This window comes from Eubalaena glacialis, chromosome X, assembly GCF_028564815.1.
Source record: "Eubalaena glacialis isolate mEubGla1 chromosome X, mEubGla1.1.hap2.+ XY, whole genome shotgun sequence".
NCBI classification, from domain to species: Eukaryota; Metazoa; Chordata; class Mammalia; order Artiodactyla; family Balaenidae; genus Eubalaena; species Eubalaena glacialis.
Window position 1 is genome coordinate 29,048,316 of NC_083736.1, and position 19,556 is coordinate 29,067,871.

General features: G+C 37.6%; 1 protein-coding gene across 3 annotated transcripts in view; it reads right to left on the minus strand.

The window, feature by feature from the left end:
* The window catches only part of DMD (dystrophin), a 1,714,964-nt gene that overhangs the window by 530,865 nt on the left and 1,164,543 nt on the right, over window positions 1-19,556 (minus strand). For all 3 annotated transcript variants that reach the window (XM_061178412.1, XM_061178413.1, XM_061178407.1), the window contains one exon: window positions 10,602-10,756. In XM_061178412.1, the coding sequence (XP_061034395.1) occupies window positions 10,602-10,756 (155 nt within the window). The remainder of the gene's footprint in view (window positions 1-10,601; window positions 10,757-19,556) is intronic.

A 19,556-nucleotide genomic window follows, 5' to 3' on the forward strand; every position in this document is an offset into this window, starting at 1 on the left:
CAAAAGATCTCCACATCAGATGACTGTTAGAATTGGAGAGATAAAATTACAAATCAAATGATGATTATATCCATTTTTCAAAATAACTCAACTTTCTAAAAATAAACTCCAGCTAATTTATATATTTTATTGAATATTTTAAAGATTTTGAGAATGATAGTGATGGGAAGACAATGAAAAATGCATATATAATTGAAAGTAATATAATGGATGCTGTTGATAACATTAATGGTTCAATTAAACGAAGCAAGGGAAACTTTCTCCCATTTGTTTTAATTTTAGATACCATAATATTAAATTAATGAATGAAAAAAAGAAAGGTCTGTTGGCGTCCTATAACTTTTGTTTAGGAAACAATTATAATTTTTTTTTTTTTTAATTTTAGGGTCTTTTCATCGGTAAATGGTATGTAGAGGCATTTGTCAGCATATATTTTGGTGTGCTAGTAGGGCCCGGTTTAGGACTGCAGGACTGGGTTAAAATGAAAATGGCTACTTGGTTGCCATTTAATTTACCTGGTTGCCACCAGGTAATTTTCCACACCAGTAAATCACCAATGCTATGATTCCAAATGTCTCCCTTTGTATGCAATCCCTGCAAGCTAGAAACATTCTAACTGCTTTGAAGGAAATGACATAAAGTGAAGCAGGCAGTTGCCACCATGAAACTTTTAGATCCGTATGGATCATGACACTCCCTGGCCCAGAGCCCCAGGATTTCGCATTACAGGTATTACGTTATCCTATTCTAAGATGGCGAGAATTCTTATGCTTCATAATCAGTTGGGAAGATTGGGTCTCAGCAGTATAAAAACGAGAGTGCCTTATAACTATATATACAACTGTCTTGAAGAGCCTAGAGAAACGTCCTCATACTGCCAAAAGAAGTGTACCTAAAAGAGCTGCTAACCGATTGAATTTTTCAATGTACCAAATCCCCTTTAGTCCTTAAGATGGACTAAAGGTATATTTTGCATGAGAGGGATTAAAAATAGGGCTACTGTAAACTGAGAATTTTGAGCTGGTGGCTTTAGGGTCATTTGTAGCATTAATACTTATGACTATAACATGCTACAAATATATCATAAGCAGTCTCTGACTTAATAAGAGGTTGTATCAATATTTTAAACAAACGTCCTGTTAGCATCGTATCACATTCTTTACATAGCTTCAAGGGCAGCAGCAAATCTTCACCTTTTAAGTTTCTGGAAATAATCCAAAGCCATTTAGTGCCCAACATCTGATGAACTGCTTCATTCAATACACAAACAATTATTGAGTACAATTATTCAGCAAACACAAGGTGTGGCTACAAAATAATACAACAATCTTCTGAAGGTCATGAAACAGTCCCTAGGTAGTTCCAGAAAAGGAATTCCAAAAATGTTTTGAGAAAGGACAGCATTTGTGGCTAGAGCATAAGACCCTTTTATGAAGTTCACGTGCCTGTCCCTCTGCTGAATAAACAAACTGACAACCAAGCACAAATTGTGATATTATTTGCTTTTCTTTCCTGAAAATAAATCAAGGTTGTCTGTTTTTATTGTCAGAAAAATTGGGGTATGCTTTTGGGAATATATTACATATGAACATATCATCTATCAGGTCTCAAGAGGAAAACAAAAGAGTGCTGGGAGCAAAGGAAAACCAGAAGATTAGTTTTAAGGGAAATAACTCTGGGTCAGTGTGAATGCCAAGTGAGTGTAGAGACTCAATGGTTAGGAGCACAGAAAAAGGTGGTCACAATCCACCAGGCAAAATATGGAGACGATTTAGGATGAGGTGAAGATGAAGAATAGAGATGAAGAAAAGGCAACAGCTTCCAGAGAAATTTTTGAAGTAGAAGTCACAGAATTTAGAAGTCAGTTTAATACATTTATTAGTAGAGAAGAGAGAGGGAGGAAAAGGTAGAAGGTAATTCTTAAGTTTCCAGCTTTAGAGACAATTAAGTTAAGCAATTAATTTTCCCTGAAAACACAGGAAATATAGCATTGTTTTAGGGGCAGATAATGCCTTCTACTTTGGACATTTTGGAGCCTGTAGATAGTGCAGATGGAGATGTATGGTAGGTGGCTGGAAGTATAGTTCTAGAGATGAGGAGAAAGATGTGAGATGGAAATAAAAACTGAGGAGTCTTAATGGTAGTTGAAGTTGACAGACAAAAGTACTTGAAATGTGTATAGAGAAATAAGAGAGAATTAAGAATGGAACACCAAGATTTAAAGGTTGTATACAGCAAACAGAGCCTATATTGATTACTGTTACAACTCTCAAATTTGTATCTTGAGTCCCAACCATTGCCCAGAGCTTAAGATTTTATAGCCGCTATCTACTCCACATCTCCACCTGGATGCATAATAGACATTTCAAAAGTGGCATGTCCACATCTTCTTCTTAAAACATGTTGCTTTTGGAGCCTTCCCCATCTCAGTAAATGGGTACCCCCATCTTCTAGTTGCTCAGGCTAAAAACTCTGTAGTCTTCCTTGATGCCTCTCTTCCATACCTAAATCTAATCCATTACAAAACCTATTGGGCTCTGTCTTCAAAATATAGTAGAAGTCAAACATTTCCTCCCTCCCTCCCTCCCTTTCTTTCTTTTATTTTTGGCTGCGTTGGGTCTTCGTTGCACGCGGGCTTTCTCTAGTTGTGGCGAGCGGGGGCTACTCTTCGTCGCGGTGTGTGGGCTTCTCACTGCGGTGGCTTCTCTTGTTGCCCAGCATGGGCTCTAGGTGCACGGGCTTCAGCAGTTGTGGCTCGCGGGCTCAGGAGTTGTGGCTCATGGGCTCTAGAGCGCAGGCTCAGTAGTTGTGGCGCACGGACTTAGCTGCTCCGTGGCACGTGGGATCTTCCCAGACCAGGGCCCGAACTCATGTCTCCTGCACTGGCTGGCGGATTCTTAACCACTGAACCATTAGGGAAGTCCAGTAGAAGTCAAACATTTCTTACCACATTCACCTCTCCTATTCTGGTCCAAATCACAGTTGCCTCTCGACTGACTTATGACAACAGTCTCCTAATGGTTTCACTGATTTCCTTCAGTCTATTATTGCAGAGGGGCCAGATAAGCTAAAAGATGCCACTCCTCTGCTCAAAACCCTCCAATGACTCCCATCTCATTCAGAGTAAAAGCAAAAGTCCTTAGAGGGGCCTATAAGGTCCAATGTAATCAGATTCCTCTTACCTCTCTGAACTCCTTGTCTACTACACTCTTGCTTGCTTGACCCATTCCTATCAGACTGGTCTCCTTAAGGTTCCTCCAATGTGCCAGGCATACTGCAGCCTCAGGGCATTTCCAGTTATTAGAACCCTCCTGGACTGTTTTTCTTCCAATTATCCACAGGGCTCACATCCTTAGGTCCTTTAAGTTTTGCTTAAAACTCACCCTTTCAGTGAGATCTTTCTTTCTTTTTTTTTTTTTTAAGTATTTATTTGTTTATTTGGCTGCACCAGGTCTTAGTTGCGGCACGCAGGATCTTTAGTTGCGGCAGGTGGGATCTAGTTCCCTGACCAGGGATGGAATCCGGGCCCCCTGCATTGGTAGTGTGGAGTCTTAGCCACTGGGCCACCAGGGAAGTCCCCAGTGAGATTGTTCTTAAGCATGATATTTAAGTAATAGCACTTCTCTTCCACCACTCGCTCACTCACACACTTACACATTCTCAACTGCTTTCCTTCTTTATGTTTCCACATTTCACTTAGCACAATCTTATATACCATACAGTTAACTATTTTATTTGTTAATGTCTGTTTCTCACCTTCTCCTTCCTAGAATGTAGGTAGGCTTCATGAGGGTAGGGATTTTCTCTGCTGTATACCTAGTACCAAGAACTGAGCCTAACTAGCACATACCTAGCACCAAAATATTCACCAAGTGAATGAATTCTTAAAATGTTTATGACAGATGACATTTACTGAGCTCCCACTATGTGTCAGGCATTGTGCCAAGCACTTCACACTTATTATATTACTAGAGAAATTGGAGAATTGCAAAATAATATCGTTTTGGAAATAAAAGAAGGGAAAGTTTCAACCAGTAGAGTTGATAAACAGGACCAAGGTCAAAAAGAAGTCAAGTAGATGGATAAATAAAATAGGGCAATTAGTTATTATAAAAGTTATTGACAATCTTAATGAGTCCTTTTTTCAGGAAAGTGGAGGTACTGGGGAAGCCAGACTGAAGTGGGTCCAAGCATAACCAGAAGCTGGAGAGGAAACAATAATGTCAATGACTACTTTAAAAAAATTTTGATGGTAAGGGGAAAAAAGGATAGCTGGATAGAAAAGTTGGTATCCTAAAAATGTTCTTTTAGGACGAGGGAACTTGAGCATGATGGTTGGCTGAAGGGGAGGAGCAAGAAGAAAGAAGAAATTGAAAATCCCAGAGAAAGGAAGCAGAACAGTTACTAAAAAAATACGTTGGATAATGTGAAAGAGATCCAGTGTTCAGCTAGAGTAGCTCTTTGCTGCACACAAAATAGGGCTCAATAATTTTTCTCCCTTTTTCTTCTTTTTTTAAAGCGAAAAAGAGAAAGGACCTAGGAATAGAGAAGCAAGGAGTGATTTACAAGGGCTTCATGGTTGCCAAAGACGGAGAACACAAGTGATAATTGTTCAGTTTCTCAACTATTAATTGTAATTATTAAAATTTGAAACATATTATTAGAGCGGACAGGAGAATACTGAGATATTATTTTAAGGATAGTGTATTTGCATGCATGTCCATGCATATGCATATACACATACATACATGTACACACACACATGCTAAATCTTTCTTAGAACTTAGAGAGATTGTTCAGATATCTGGGAGCTTTTGTGAGGAACTTCTATCCATGATGAACCCTCTGATACTAGGATCAGCCCCTCTACTTGATGAGTTTGCTCCTTGCTGACTAGTAGTTGGAGAAGTCCTCCTATAGCTACAGACAGACAATTCAGAGTTAATGCACATTTCTTGTTTAAAGAGTGGCCCTGGAATAGAAATAAGGAAATGAAATCTCATGACAGTGTCATCATAAAGTCATCAGCCAGATGGCAGTCCTTGAAATCTAATCCTTAGAGGCTTCTCACAATAATATGTAATATCACATCTAATATTATCTTATTCACCAATTCATATCTATTCACAGAGATTGAAGGGAAAGAAATGAACTTGCAGAAGCCCACATTTCTGGCTTTATATGTTAACGTGGACTCTATAAGGCATACGATCAGGAAAACAAAATATTTTCCTACATAGGTCACAATGATGATCTATGTTCTGATATGAATGGTTAAACTACAGAGTTTACTTGAGAAGCAGCTTTTGCTTTTATTCATGAATGGTAGAGCAAGTCCTTGTAGGTGCACGTAGCTATTTATATTTATCTATATAAAATGGTAATTAAAGGTCCAATAAAAGCCAGTATAGAATTTGAAGATTCCTCTGACCTATTAATAAACTTAAATTGAACACTAAAATACAAAACAAAATTAGCTCACTTTTGTTTCTGATTATGTCTTGAAACTACAGCCTGTCAGTATATGATATCAAAGTAAAGTTCTTCCAAGTTACACTTTTTATATCTTGTTTAACATTCAAAATTTTAAAACTGAAGTAAAGATTTTATTGCTTTACATAGGCTTCCAAATGCACAAAATTTTTGCATATATTTATCTATATGATTGACAGTTTCAGTGCAGGCAATATATCAGTGCTCAGTGGTAAAACCTGAACCATGAGAAATGATGTAATCAGAATGCTTTCAACAGTCTCCCCTACCTAAAAAGTCTTGGTTAGAGATACATTTCAAAGACATGAGATACTTTTATTCCCCAAACCCAAATATCAATATTAATAATTTCTCCTTTAAAATTATGTTTATTAGGATTAACAGTAAAAGTGTTTATATTCTGCGATAGTTGTAGTTTTTGAGACTTTAAATGGCAACTCTAGAAGATGGATAAATAGAAAAAATAAGGTAGAAACAAGGAAATAGAATAATGTGAACCACTTTGTAAAGGAAATACTTTTTATTTACAAAATTTGGCAAAATCTCTTTCTGAAGTAATACAGTATGCAATTGCTATAAATGTATGCTAAACTGCTTAGCGGAACATAAACAAAGATGATCTAGAGCAGGACGATCAATAAAATTTTCTGTGATGACGGAAATGTTCGATTTTGGACTGTCCAATGGGGAAGCCACTAGTTACCTGTGGCTCTTGAGCACCTGAAAGGTGGCTGATGAGCCGGAAGAAATGAATTTTCAATTTTATTTAATTGTAATACTTTGAATTTAAATGGCCACCTATGGCTAGTGGCTACCCTACTGAACAGCACAAATCCAGAGGAGGAGTATGACGTTACTTCACTTCTGGCTTTAGCTGCACGAGATACTGGATAAAAACATCAAAATGCAGAAGATCACATAAAGAGTTTTCTTGTTCTTTATCTATCTAGCATAAGATCTATAAGAATATAAAATAAGAGAAGATGTAGCCAAGTAAAATATGGTTTAATCTGTGCGGGTGACACACATAGCATACACCGAATGTGAACTGCCCATGTAAAGGTATCATTAGCCAACAGAGCACCCAGCTCTCCTCATGCCCTTTCACACTGACCAGAACAACCACCAAGCCCAAATGGCCCACTTTTATGACCACCCTACGTGAGAGTATACTGTGCATGAATATACAACCTACATGACTATACCGTATTTACTCAGATTTGACTGACTGTCTCTCCAGGGAACTTCATGCTGTCCAGCTACAGCATGACGGTTTATCAGTTTCCTCTTTCCATACCCTTTGGCGCAGACATTCTCTATTGGCTGGCTCAACCCAAATTCCTAGATACTAGAGGTGGTTTTGTGGCATGGTTTTGACCCGAAAGTCCCTGAGAAAGCCACTGTTTTCCTGACACCAGCACTGCCCCTTCTGCCGCTGCTTCTTCCTGCTGGAATGCTTATGTTCTGAGGGAAATGCCAAGAGGAACAAGGAGACTTCAGGGCTGACATTGCGGAGCCCATGTCACCACCTGCCCGACTCTGAACTTCTCATAAAGTGACAGAAACAGACCTCCATTAGGTAAGCTATTGAACTTGGGTTTTCTGTTACTTGAAACTGAAAGCAATCCTAATGGATACATTTTTCTTCCCTGTTGAGTTACTGGCACTCCAGAACACTTGTAGTTAGTAATTTTTTGTTTGTTCATTTACCTATTTAATTAAACATGTTTTGGGGGTAGATACTATGTGCCAAGCTAAGTGCTAGGTCATATGGTGGACAAGCAGCCAAGGTGTATACAGAGCAAACATCCTCATAAGAGACAAAGACCAACAGACACGTACGTACAGTGTAGTGAGATAAGCACTATAACAGAGTGTAGGTTTTGGGGTTGGTAGTCAGAGAAGGCTTCCTGGAGGAAATGGCATTTACACTGAGACCTGGATAATGAATAGAACTTAACCATGCAAAAAGGAAGGAATAATATACATCTATCACGTCAGCACATAATAGAGAAGACAGAACATAGCTATGAGGAAATGAAAATAGCTCAATGTTACTTAATTATGGGGAGGGGAGATTGAGGGAGAGCAGAAACTTAGGCTGGAGTTTGAAGGAAAGGCCATAACGTGCAAGATCTTGAAGTCATTGAAAGGAGTGTGGACTGTCTTCAAATAATAACGGATAAGCCACCAAAGCCTTTAAAACTGGGGGGGAGGGGGAGCTATATGAATATACTGTATTTAGAAAAATCAAGACATGATAGTTGAAGAGTAGGGAGAAAGAGAAATAACTGGATTTGAAAGCTATTTAGGTAGTAAATAGCTTTGTGATAGCTTGGCTACTGGGATTGTATTCAATAGAAGGAAGAGTCAAGCTTGAGTTTCCAATTTGGACAACTGAATGGGTTGTGGTAATGTTCACTGGAGAGGGATCATAGGAAGAGAAGTAGGTTGCATTTGGAGAAAGAGGTTGTAAGAGGACAAAGATGAGTTCAGCTTTGGGCCTATTAAATTTGAAGTTGCCGAGGGACATTAAAATGAAAAGAAATCAATAGGATATGCAGGTCTGAAATTCAACGATCACGCTCAGCTGCAAATGGTATAAATGGAGAGTCATCAGCAGACTGAAACTACACAAGTGGATGAATTTTCATAGAGTGTATGTGAGAAAGAAACAGGGAAGAACTTTAGAGGCATGAATCAAATTAGCTTGGCAAATCACAGATTCTCTATGGGCTAGCAAAAAATGTAATTTGGCTTTTAACTTTCTATTTTACTTTACCCATTGGAGAAATAACTATATACCTTCCTTAGGTGGTAGCTTTTTAGGGACCAAGTCAAAAAATATAGACTGGAAGCCCCTTCTCTGAGGAATCCAAAGACCTAACGAAAGTGATCAGAAGAAATGAGAGGGCTGTTTGGAGACTCAAGGAGCATGAAAGAGTGGCATAGATGGGATAGACCTCTCTTGAAGCCCTAGTTTTGTAAAATGAGTAAGCCTTCTTTTTGGCTCCTTCTTGGCTTACATTCCCTAAACTCACCAAATTAATCTCTGATCTTAATTTGCCTACCCATAGAGGCCTCTCTTTGAGAAGCAGGTATTTCCCACTGAGATCTTAACTACTGACTCTCTGATACCAATCGATTACATATGAATAAGTCTTCCTGAGCCTAATCTGCCCTCATTTAAGTGAACAAACAGCAGATCTGTATTTGGAGCAGAAAGTACAAACCTTGCCAATAAGAGGAGGCAGTAACTTTGAGAATTTTTTTTTTTATCAGTTCCCTATTCAACCTCATCCTCTCACCACCAGGGTTCTACTGATAGGGCCCCAAATATAACTCCCCAACTTCAGGTTGAGTCTTCTTTTCCATTTAGGGCTAGAGCTGCTCTATTCCCCCAGGACGACCAGCTCAAATCCAGTTTCACAGGAGTTTATACTCTTCAATCTTTAACTCAGTTTCAAGATTAACTTAATCTCTCAATTTCCGTGTATTAATAGTTCCTTACTCCTAAGAGTTTCTGCTTAGTTCAAAATCTGTTTCTGTTTTCTTTAATGGTGGCCTTTTTTTCTTAATAAAGGCCACCTACCTGACTTCAGTAAGTCATGTTATCTTCTGGAACTCATTTACCTTTCACTGTGATCTTCCTTATCACCATACAGGTGCTATTTTTGCCCCTGTTTTCTGACAGAGCTAAAAATGAGTACCCAATAATCCTTGACTTACCATAGCATGAACAAGGTAACTCTAAATTATGTAGAGTCATCATTCAACAAATATTTACCCTGCAGCGTTATTTACAATAGCCAAGATATGGAAGCAACCTAAGTGTCCATCGATAGATGAATGGATAAAGAAGATGTGATGGAATATTACTCAGGTATAAAAAATTGGAATCTTGCCATTTGTGACAACATGGAGGGATCTAGAGGGTATTATGCTAAGTGAATAAGTCAGACAGAGAAAGATAAATACTGTATGATGTCACTTATATGTGGAATCTAAAAAAACAAAACAAACAAAACAAAATGAAAACAGACTCATATAGACAGAGAACAAATGGGTGGTTGCCAGATGGAAGGAGGGGGTAAAAGGGCGAAATAGGTGAAGGGGATTAAGAGGTACAAATCTCCAGTTATAAAATAAATAAGCAATGGGGATGTAATATACAGCATGAGGAATATGGTCAATAACATTGTAATAACTTTGTATGGGGACAGATGGTTACTAGACTTATTATAGTGATCATTTCATAATAAGTGCAAATGTCAAATAACTATGTAGTATACCTGAAACTAACATAATATTGTAGGTCAGCTACATTTCAATTAAAAAAACACAAATATTTACCAGCTCCCTACTATATCACCTGGTTCAGGATGTGTCAAATAAGAAAGATAGCCTCTGTCCTCAGGGAGGTTAGACTAATGTGAAGGACAAACATTAAACAATTAGTTACATAATTCATGTATTTGTTTATAATTTTGTTTATAATTAGGATAAATGCTAATGAAAGAACAGCACAAGGGGTTAAGAGTGAATAATAAGGAGTCAGGACTTAGTTTGAGGAGATGGTGTCTCTAAGAGCTGTTGATTTCCGCAGATATATAATGGGAAGTGAGGTTATGAGTCATGTTACACTACACAAATTTTCCCATTGGGTGTGTGGAGGGAAATACAATGATGGCACCAGAGACAGCTATAACTCCATCATGAAGCCCAAAGTGACTTCCTTGTCAGACTAAAGATGGGGCAGTTTGTGGCATGATGGAATAGAACAATATTTCTTTGGATAGAGTTCTCAAAGTAGACTGATAAATGGCTCTTTTAGCTACAAATCAATCTTTCGTTTTTGTCTAATTGCTTAGTTATGTCACTACCTTTCTGACTGTGGGCAAGTCATTTCATTTCACCAGTCTTCGGGTCCCTCATCTTTAAAATAAGTGGATTTAGGCAAGACTGTGAGTTTGGTTGGCATTTGTCATCTTGGATCCTCCCAAAGCCCTGGTTTAGCAGGATGGGAAAACAAATCTGCATTGTCCACCCAGTGTCACTACCCTATCATTAGAATCAGCAAATAGTTTTAGAAATAATGTAGGTCATACCTTTTATGAATGCTTGCCCAAGAGGCATTGATGTTCTCTGTTATCATGTGTACTTTTCTGGTATCATCTGCAGAATAATCCCGAAGAAGTTTCAGTGCCAAGTCATTTGCCACATCTACATTTATCTGCCACTGGCGGAGGTCTTTGGCCAACTGCTAGAGATACACATGGGAAAGAGAATGAATGTCAGTTTTCTCTGAAATCTCTAGTTGCACTTTCTTAAAATGCTTCATAAACAGCTTCTGAATCCTCGGGTCAGAGCATGTCTACATGATTGCTTTTAACCTACCGTGTGAAGTTCAGTCAAACATGATAGTATAAGCTAACCCACTTTTCATGACAGAACTTTTCAAATGCAGCATCTTGAGCAATAATCAGTATCAGGTATCTCAATTTAGTAGCAATTAATTGGAAACAAACTTGGCTTAATTGTTTTTATCATGGGAGAGAACTATAAAAATAAGCTCTCAAATAATTGTTGAGTATGTGACATATACCAAAATTTGAACAGAAAAAAATATCGCATGTTATTTCTTTTCCTCGTCATTAACTTGTTGAATTGTTTATGTAATTAGTGCCATCTACTGGCATTCAACTAAAGCTGCATAAGGAAAATATTAAGCATCAAAAAAAAAACCAGTGCTGTTATTCTAGTTATGAACTTCTTTAAAGGATCAGTTTATTCATAATACTTTAAAAATATCCTACTTTAAAATCAGAATAAAATTTTAAATATAAGAATTTTGCTAAACCAAATGACGTATGTTTTCTTCTTTTTTTATCTTTAACAATCGAGTATTATCAAACCATGTATTTCATCACTTGAAATATCATATATCAAAGAAAGAAATAAACCAATGATAGGTTTATCTGGATGCATATTAACCCCAAGTTTCTATTAAACATTGCTTCAAGTGCACGGAACAGGCTTCCAAGCATTATGGTATTATTAAATTACAAAGATAGTTATATCAAATCCAATATGGTGGGTTAAATGGACAAAGGAATAGTAACAAGCAATTCAAACAAGAGAAAGAATAAAAAGTTTTTACAGAAAAGGAAAAAAATCAACTTTCAAAACATGAAAAAATAAGAGTATTACAATTTGACACCAATTAAGTTAAAAAAAATAAAATCCAAAGCTGGAAAGACTGTAGCCAAACTAGCACATTCATGCACTACTGCTGGGAACAGCATCTATTAGGACAATTTGGCAATATATATCAAGTGACATACAAATGCTTATTCCCGTTGACCCAGTAATCTAATTTTAGTATTTTCTCCCAGTAAAATATTTAAAAGACATACATTATAGGAATAAAGATCTTCATTAACTAAGATAGTAAAAAAATGAGAAACAATTTCAACGTTTAATGAGAAGACATTAAAATGAGGCAATACATCAACCCAGTGGTCTAATATGCAGTCAATGTGCACAGAAATCACAAGTTAAAAAAAAGAAAAGAACACAATTTCTACCTTCACTGTATTTCTTAAATCTGCAAGAGTACATTGACATGAACCGGAAGGGTAAAAGAGAAAATTGAAACTAATTGATGTTTCTGAAAAGAGTACTCATTTTTGTTTTAGTATTTGTTCTTTTATGTTAATATGATTTATGATAATAAAAATCAAACACTCGTACTTTTCAACATAGCTTCAGTATATTTGAGTACACTCCTGTTCCTTGAAAATCTATAATCAGTATATAATCCGGCATTTCTCAGTTAATTAGAACATCCTATTCTAGAATCGAACGAAATAATTGCATTTATTGCATATAGCAAATAGACCCAGATAACAGAACTAGTAGGAAGCAGCTAAAGCCAGTATCACTGACTTTTGCTATAAAAATAAAAAGAGAGACAATTTTTAAAGGCACAGAGTATACTCGCTGTACTACAAAGCAATTACAATTTAACCTTGTGGAATTCCTGCCTTTTCTTATATACACCTTTTATCAAGCCCTGCAGTTCCTATTTTCCACTTTTTATATCCTCACACTGTCCAAAAGCCCTTCTGAGGTGAAACACACACACCAAAGGCTTTCCCTTTCTAGAAATTTCCTACAGTACAAAATTACATCTTCTTCCCTTTCCCTCTTCACTGAAGCCACTTTTAACCTATAGTGTTAAAAAGTAATGTATACTAAGATATGAAAGACCAATTGGTCCTTATTATCCAGAAGATGGTATTTGCATTTTAAAAGAAGAGCTTATTATCTATCATCTATTAAATCTCTAATTGGCAGCATAAGACTCTACAAAACTGACACCAATAACTTAGTTACCTTTTAGTTAGGCAATTCCTTTTTAAGAAAAATGCAATTGCTAAAGAAATACCTATTATGAACCAACATCAGAGCATATATGTATAGATTTAGCAATATAAAATGTTAATTAAAATTTTAATAAATATAATTAAAATCATTTATTTTATCTATGAAAAGACAAATAATCTTGGAAGTCAACCCTCACTCATGGGTTGTTACTTGAAAAGTCTAGATATAAGAGGATACACTCTTTGGTTCTAATCTATAGATCATAAAAAATACCTAAAAGTAGAAGCTGAAAAGTATGCTAGAATTTTCCAAAATCTTGAAGAACATAGCAGGTTAAAGTTTAATTAGACACTTCATAGTAAAAAGGTAGTAAAAGAGTAAGGCTTGACTTCAAACCAGAGTTTTTTGGTATACTTTAATGCTTGAAAGGCAAAAATACGCAAGCCATATATTTTTCTTCAAATTTGTATTCACACTGAAATTTAAATTTTTAGGTTACCTAAGGAAATCTTGACTGAATGCTATCCTTCACTGCATACCGCTCAGATTTTGCTGTGATGTAGGATTAAAAAGAAAAAAATCCCACTGACCTTGACTAACTTTGACAGGGCTAAGGTCCTTATCTAAACTCAAAGGTTCTCAACCGCAGCACCCTTTTCTCCCTTCTTAAAGACATTCACCAGAACAGACTGGTTTCCCTTCCTCCTAAGGTAATAATATGTTGACCACCTTGGGCTTTAACGAAGTGTCATTCACACCAGGAACAATGACCTTGACCACCTTTGCCTACTACTGTGAAATTTACTACTGGGACAACTCCAGATCACAGAAGAATTTCAAATTCAAAAATACAATAGAATTCACACACACTCTTTTTAGTTCTGAATTCCATTTACAACAGGGAATTGTGTGGTGATCATGGTGTGTGAAGAAATTTAAAATATTGTGAGCACTAGCCTATAAAAAAGAGATGATTTTGTGGGTGTATATATATGTGTGTATGTGTTTTTTATGAAGAATATAAAATGCTCAATCCCCAAAAGATTGTGTCCCCAACCAGGAAAGAAATATTTCATATTCAAACCTCATACGATGCCGCTACAATATGTGCTTGGTATTTATACACAGTATTCTAGGCAGAAAAAATGATTATGGACTATGGGACAACCTGAATTCATTTCAAGAATTTTCAGTATTAAAATTTTTTAATTTCAGTGTTTGCCTTTTCTTTTTTCTTTGTAAGAATTCTTTTTAGGAATATTGACCCGACACAAGGGAAAACAAGGGAGGAAGAGAAAGAGTATTCAGGAGTCTGGGCAACAGAATGAGCCTGCTGGGTTTGAATCCTGACTTGATCACTTACTAGTTATGTGACAAATGGGAAAGTTAATTATGCTCTCTATGCCTCAGTTTCCCCCTTTATTAAATGGGTATATTAACAGTATTTACCTTGAAAGATTATTATGAGGATTAATTTATAAAATGCAGGGAAAACACTTAGAGTGGTGCCTGGCATACCCAAAGCATTAAATAAGTATTGGTTAGAATCACCATCATTATTACTACTACTACTACTACGACTACTACTACTACTACTACTACTACTACTACGATTACTACTACTACTGCTGCTGCTACTTTTTAAAACAATATTTATTTATTTATGTGGCTGCGCTGGGTCTTACTTAGTTGTGGCATGTGGGATCTAGTTCCCTGACCAGGAATCGAACCTGGGCCCCCTGCACTGGGAGCATGGAGCCTTAGCCACTGGACCACCAGGGAAGTCCCCTACTGCTGCTATTTTTAAATGAACCATACTACAGCCACCACAGGGCGAGCCTCTACTGAATGAAAGAAAGGGACCCTCTGTTTTATAAACATTGTCTATAACGCTGCACCTCTAAAAGTCTCCCTTTAATTTAGAAGATAAATGTGAGTATGTAGACCTACAATTAAAATTTTAAAGTTGAGTATTGTTTAAGTTTTCTTATAAAATGTGTTTTGGGATATTCACCTACAAGCGAAATTCAGGTTTGTTTCAGGTGAACTCGATTTAAAAAATTTTAATGGCCCTGACTCAAAGGAGCATCATAAAAAGCAATGCAGAGTAATGAAGAGGCATCTTCCCAGGAAGTCTTGATTGGCCATTGTCTTGCAGTTTGATCTTAAAGTCATTAACCTTTTGAGTTCCAGTTTTGTTGTCTGTAAAATAGGATGGGATTACTTAGGCTGCTTGTTATGCCTCACATTTGTTATGAGGTCAAAACCAAAATCAAATTGCTTGTGTGAAATACAATTCATATTTTATGGCAAGACAAGAAAAATTTAAATATAAAAATTCTTCTCTGCCCTTTGGCCGTGTCTCTCCCTGCACTGCACATTGTGTATCCGCATTATGCCTCGACCAAACCTCCCCTGTCAGCAGGAATACCTGCTCAACCATAACGAGCAGCATTCTCCCAGCATCAACAAAACAAACTCCTTAAAAGATAACATTCCTTCCTTTTTTTTTTTTTAACATTCCTTCTTGATCTTGGAAGGGGTCACATGACCCACCACGATTATGCTTAGATCTGGATTATATAAGCTGTCAATAATACGTCATTTGATGTATAGCCCTCTGTCTCAAAAAACTTATATAACTGTGCCTTGACTTCTGACGAGTGGAACAGTTCTCAGAGCTTTCTGAGATGCTCTTCCCAGGTCATGATCTTCAAATTTGGCTCAACTAAAAATTTCCATTTCTTTCTTAGGTCGACTGATTAATTTTTCGTCGACACTTGGAAATTTATAAAACAGGATCCTAATACATTTACAGATAAAAAGTTCTACATACTGGGTTTTCTCCTTTTGCCTTAGATACTGTGTTTGCGTACATGAACTAAGAGGTTCATTTAAAAAAATTAGCTCTGTGAGCTAACAGCTAAGAGCTTATTAGCTCTTAGACCCATTCTCTGCCCCTCTCCTACTCTACTCAGTATTGCAGATGGACTAACCACTTTAGGGGGTCAGCAAATCCCAGGATTTCTTGCTAGCTGGCTTCTAGCTGGGTTAGGCCAGTGAGAGAGCCAGAGGAAGGCTGAAACTAGAGTATCTCTCTCCCTCTCTCTATGTGGGCAGTATCTTCTTTGTGTCTCCATTTCCCACTGGACAGACCCTCTCTCTGTAGTTTCAGTACCTGCTGTGCAGCCCACACAGTGGTCAAGTTAGCACCAGATGGCTCTGGCTTCTGGGCTTTGGTGACACGTGTTGTCTCTCCAGCCCTCGAAGTGGTAACAGCTTCCCGATGTCACTGAACTCTGAGTTGCCTCACTATCTCCTGTTGGACTTCTCAGCTCCTTCATTAGCCATGGAACCAATCCCCTGTATTTAAATTCCCTCTGCTTGAAATATTTTGTGTGGTTTCTAAACTGCACCCTGATGATACAAACTGAAAGAACTCTCACAGCAAATGACCCTACCTATAATTACACAAGGGCAATTTAACATCAAGCATAAATTTCATGAAATATCAGATTTTACGTCTTGCATCCTTCTCTCCAGCCTCAGAGCAAGAGGTGACTCTTGTGCTCAAGGACACTCCTCCTCCTCCTCTTCCTCCTCGCCCTCCCCCTCCCCCTCCTCCTCCATGTACTCCCTTCTCTGTGTCTTTTCAACCTCTTGCCTCTCTGCAAGGTCTTTCTCTACAACTTTCAAACATGAGTCTCTCGCCCATCTTTAAACAACAACAAGACTTGCATCGTTTTCTTTCCCTTCACAGTCAATCTCCTCAGAAGGCAAATACTCACTCATTGCCTCAACTTGATTACATTCCTGCCACTTTATAATTCATCAAAACCAGGCTTCTGCCATCACCACCTCGCTAAAACTATTCTGAAAGAAGTCACTCTGGCAAATCGGATTACTGACCTCAATTCTTTACCCCACCTTATATCCATGCCCTTTGCTATGTAACTTTGAATTTCCTGCTACAAAGGGCAGTTTACTTCCCTGCCCTTGACAATGAGCTTGGCCATATGACTTGTTTTGCCTAATTCTAGCGAGATGTTAATAGAAGTGACACAAGCAGAGGCTTAAAACATGCTTCTGCAGTGGGGCTGGCCCTTCTGCACTTCTGCCATTATCATGCGACAAACGTGTCCTGGGCCAGCCTGCTCACCCTTGGAGAAGGATGAGTGACGTGTGGAGGAGAGCTACCCCAATCAACCTGCAGTGTGAAGCAGCGCCACCCCAGACGAGCTGCAAACTCACGAAGAAATAAATGCTTATTATTGTTTGCCACTGGCATTTTGAAGTTGCTTGTCATGCAGCATTTTTGTGAAAATACTTAACTGATTCAGTCACCAATGGCCAATGTCTGTGGAAAGTTTTACGTTCTCATTTACTTGATTTGTGTGCAGCAACTGGTGCTATTGACTGCTCTGTTCTTGAGGCTCTATCCTTCCTTGGTCCCCCCTCTTTGGGTGTCCTCTATATACTCTTCAGGTTCAAGTGTTTCTTTTTCTGCCTGTCCCTTAAATGTTGGTGTTCCCCAAGGCTCTGTCCCTAGCCCAACCTTCTCCCTCTGCAGTGCAAGTGGATCCTCAACTGGAGGAAGAGGCAGAGAGCACATCCATACAGAAGTTGTACCACAATTTTCCCTTAGATCCAAATCTTCTACCTCCATTGCCACCGCCTTAACTTAAGCCCTCATCGACTCTTACTTGGACTCTGCAATGACCTTTTTATCGGCTTCTTCCCTCTACTCTAGACCTTCCATCCACATATAGCTGCTCAAGGGATCTTTTTGAAATGCAAATATAACAACATTATTCCTCTGTAAAACCTTTCAATGGCTCCCTATTACCTACAAGACTAAGTCCAAACCTCTCTCCTTGGATTACAAGGCCCTCAAATATATGATCCTTACATAAATATCCACTTTGATCTTTTGTTATCTCCTTTCCTCTTACCCAATCCCATAATTGCCCATACAAAAACCCTGAAAGGTTAAGTGACTTGTTAAAGGTGACATAGCTTGTCAGTGAAAGAGGCATCACAAAAATGCAGGTTTCTTGGCTTCAATATTCAGGGTTCAATCTACTTAAAGAAGATATGCTTCCACATAAAAGAATTTAAGGAGGATGGTTGGATTTATTATAATTGAATTTTGAAGAATATAAAATAGTCTCCTTGATGATTATAGCATGATTGGAAAATTACTGTGTATAATAAAGTAAGACGTTGCTAAACAAAGACAGCAGAAAAAAATACATATTTGGTTTATTTAAAAAATCACTAAACAGTTTACTCCTAAGTATAAATTAATGTTCTATACATATTTATTGGGAAAAAGAAATACAATTTCTTTCTTGCTTGTGTGAATTAAAATGACCTAGAAAACCTCTTTATGGATATATAATAGAAATGTTAAAATATCTGTAAGGAAGCTATTTCAAAAGTAAAGCCTCTCACCATAAACTTCAAGACTCATCTATTAAACCTCTGACATTACCAAGCAACTCTGTTTCAGAAGGTAACACTATACAGGGGATACTATTTGAGAAAACGGCCCTCATTTTCCAGCTTACTGGAAATGATTAATCTTTTCAATAGCTTTGAGGACTACATACCAAAGTTGTTACTTTTTTGTCCTTTCAACAATGACTACAAGCTGAGAGCAGGCTAGTAAATGTGTTATCGGCCAACCCATTAGAGTTCCATTATTTTCTGTCTTACATGACTTCATGTAATGAATTTTTATAATTAAACTAATGGCATACAATTTATTTTCCCCCCTCTTTACTTTTCAGGCCCCATTTCTCTTCCAGCTTCTTTGGAATAAGTTTTATACAAAAAAGAACAGAGGAGAGCACTCCAAGTGCTTCATTACCTTAATTTCATTATGACATTTTGGAAAGCATTCTCTTTATCTGGGCTCTCTTTTTAATTTGCTGACTTTATTAAAAGACTTCAGCAGTGTTGTAATTAACAAATCACCCAGCTACCCCAGGCATCTAAGAGAAGTCTGGTTGAGAGGGTGTGGACATGGTTGGGTGGAAATGATTCCAGAGAGAAAGCCAGAGGACAGATCCCCAGAAAGTCGCATTTTCCCGGCTACTTTCAAATCCCATGAGCCTACTGCAGTAGACTACATTATTCTTCACAGACATTCGGTGCCTTTTTCATACCAGAGGATTACACAGCTGCACCCCCACTGAATTAGGGATGATAACATAACTGATTTTGGCTACACGTCACTTCCAGGCAGATGGTTTAAGAGCCAGTGGCATCATTCATTATGTTACCTGACTCTCTGATCAGAGAAGTATGTATCAAGATGCAGCTCCCATTAGCTGCACTCCCTGAATAACTAAGCTAAGTAGAATGCTCTTGTGAATCTAGAGTGGACATGTAACATGAATAAAACATAAACTTTGTGTTGTCTCTAGATTTGGGGATAGTTTGTTACTGTGGCATAACTTAGCCTATCCTGACTGACATACCTACTCAAGTATGACCCTAGTGCATATGAAGTGGTATCTCATTGTGGTTTTCATTTGTATTTTCCTAATAATGACTGATGTTGACCATCATTTCATGTGCTTATTAGCCACTTGTACACCTTCTTTGAAGAAATGTCTATTAAAATCCTTTGCTGATTTATAATTGAGTCTTTCTTGTTCTTATTGAGT